The 2,454-nt window shown below is 34.3% G+C and overlaps 2 protein-coding genes across 2 annotated transcripts; both read left to right on the top strand.

Moving 5' to 3' along the window:
- Window positions 1–710, top strand: LOC137836398 (heat shock protein 90-1-like). The gene is made up of 4 exons (XM_090300927.1): window positions 1–123; window positions 203–338; window positions 418–617; window positions 699–710. The coding sequence occupies exons 1-4, from the start codon at window positions 1–3 to the stop codon at window positions 708–710; spliced, it is 471 nt and encodes a 156-aa protein (XP_090157053.1).
- Window positions 711–714: 4 nt separating this feature from the next.
- Window positions 715–2,011, top strand: LOC150027863 (F-box/kelch-repeat protein At3g06240-like). The gene has a single exon (XM_090300926.1). The coding sequence runs from the start codon at window positions 821–823 to the stop codon at window positions 2,009–2,011; it is 1,191 nt and encodes a 396-aa protein (XP_090157052.1). The 5' UTR covers window positions 715–820.
- Window positions 2,012–2,454: the final 443 nt, after the last annotated feature.

Raw genomic sequence — 2,454 nt, 5'->3', positions numbered from 1 at the left:
ATGGCGAATGATGAGACGTTGGTATTGAAGGGTGAGATGACCAAGGTGTTGCGATTGATGAAGAAAACTTTCTATTCGAACGAAGAAATCTTCCTTCGCGAACTCATCAACAATGCATCTAACGTAAGTTGTCGATTAAATTTGATATGTTATTTTTACATTTCTTTTTTTAATCGTTATTGATTTATGTATGCATGCATAGGCTTTGGATAAAATTAAATTTGAGAGGCTCATGAACAATAGCGTTTTGAATGATGAATTAATTATTACATTGAACCCTCACAAGGTTAACAAAACACTTTCTATCATTGACAATGGTATTGGCATGACCAAAATGGGTAGGTAGGTGGTGATGTTCAACTTTCATTTTCATTCCATGCTCATTAATTCTAGTATGTGACATATTGCTTGTTTTAGATTTGGTTGATCATTTGGGTATTGGCTTCTACTCTGCTTATCTGGTTGCTGAGAAGGTTATCCTCACCACTAAGCATAATGACCATGACCAATATACTTTGGAATCTCAACCTAGTGCCCCTTTCATTGTTACCAAGGATATTAATGCCCAACAAGTCCCAAGGGGAACCAAAATCACCCTCTTCCTTAAGGACAACCAGGTACATAAACTAATTCATTCCCATATTTTATGTTATTTCTTTTGCTCACTTATTGTTGTCAACAGTTGGAGTACTTGCAAGAGACCACCATAAAGAATCTTATTAGCAAACATTGCCAACTTATTACCCATCCCATTTACCTTTGGAGTGAGAACAACAAAGACCATTGGCAACTCATTAACATTTGGCTGCGTAACCAAGAGATGTACGATAAATTTGTGGCTCAAAAGCTAGGGAATCACTTACCAGATGATCTTGCATTCTCCATTCTTTTCAAACTACCTTCGAAATCTCTTAAGAGATATGGATGCCTACACAAATCATGGGCTCTCTTGCTTGAAAATTCTAATTTCATGGAGCTCTTTCGTAATAATTTCATATCTAACCAACATTCTTACTATGACGATACCTCTCTCCTTCTTTGCCTCAGTCAACCTGATAATTCCTCCATATTTTCACTTTCTGGTAGGTCGTTTCAAAATATGGAAAAAGTAAATTGGCCAAAGGGTCATTGTTCTGGATATTTTACTTTGGGTTCTTCTAGCATTAATGGAATTCTCTGCCTCCACCCACACGAATTAGGCACTATGTATTTATGGAATCCATCTAGCGGTGAATTTAAGATCATCCCTCCCAGTCCAAGTGAGTATATACCAGATTCTATGAGCCGTTTTTCTACGTATGTTGGATTTGGCTATGATTGTACTAGATATGACTATAAGGTAATTAGAAAAATATTTGTTTATCCAAATTTTCTTTCGGAGGATACCCACGATGCTGAAGAATGGGATGTGGATGGACCGTGGGAGATTTATAGCCTAAGAAGGAATTCGTGGAGGAAACCTAAATCTGATATATATATTTATCCAAGGTGTGAAAAACTTAATAAATTCTACTTAGAGGGGATGTGTCATTGGTTGGGTGACTGGCGGGAAAGTTATGATGAACCTGAAAAAACATATTTGGTATCGTTTGACTTAAGCAATGAGGAATGGTTTATAACTCCCTTACCCCCCTTCGATATACCCTTAGAAATATATGATAATTTTAATATTAAATTGGTGGAGAGTCATTTATTTCTCTTAAATGGTTCAATTGCTTTGATATCAAACTATTACAAAACAACTACCTTTTCCATATCAATTTTGGCTGAAATTGGTAAGAAGGAAACATGGACTAAACTCATCACTCTTGAACCCTTACCTTACCTTCTGCGTCCTACTGGAATATCGAATATGAGCAATATACTCTTCAGAACAACTGACGATAAACTAGCTTGGCTTGACTTAAGGACCCACTTGGTTGAGAAGCTTGATATTAATACACATGGTATAATATGTCAGCTAATAGTTTATAAGGAAAATCTTTTTCCAACTGTAGGAATAAATAGTTAATTTTTTTCTTGTTTTCCCCTAAGTGGTTTATGAATAGTTATTAGAATTTTCCCCTACAAATATTAAAAATGTGATTTTTCAATTTCATGTTGTACTTCTTTCTTCCTTAGCTATGTTGAACTCGAGAACACTAAAAAACTTGCTATATTTGTAACACATTGTAATCAAATTTTGCATCACAATGACTTAATGTCCTTTTTGAGTATAGCCAACTATTTGATGAAAGTATAAAATTGTCATCAATGTTGCAACTTGTTTTGTATTTACATTTGTTTAATGAAATTTACCTACAAAAGTATGTACTAGTGTTCCTTTTTTAAATCTTAGAAAAAGTCTACATTCTTCAATGTGTGAACATTGACTTGAATTATTATTTAGATCTCATGTTTATTTTTTAAATACGGTTTAGAGTTTGAGTTATTTGAAATGCGTTAATTAAGTGA

Source organism: Phaseolus vulgaris, chromosome 4, assembly GCF_051622355.1.
Source record: "Phaseolus vulgaris cultivar YP4 chromosome 4, ASM5162235v1, whole genome shotgun sequence".
NCBI lineage: Eukaryota > Viridiplantae > Streptophyta > Magnoliopsida > Fabales > Fabaceae > Phaseolus > Phaseolus vulgaris.
Note: the sequence above shows the minus strand (reverse complement) of the source record. Positions and strands in the feature narration are given on the sequence as shown.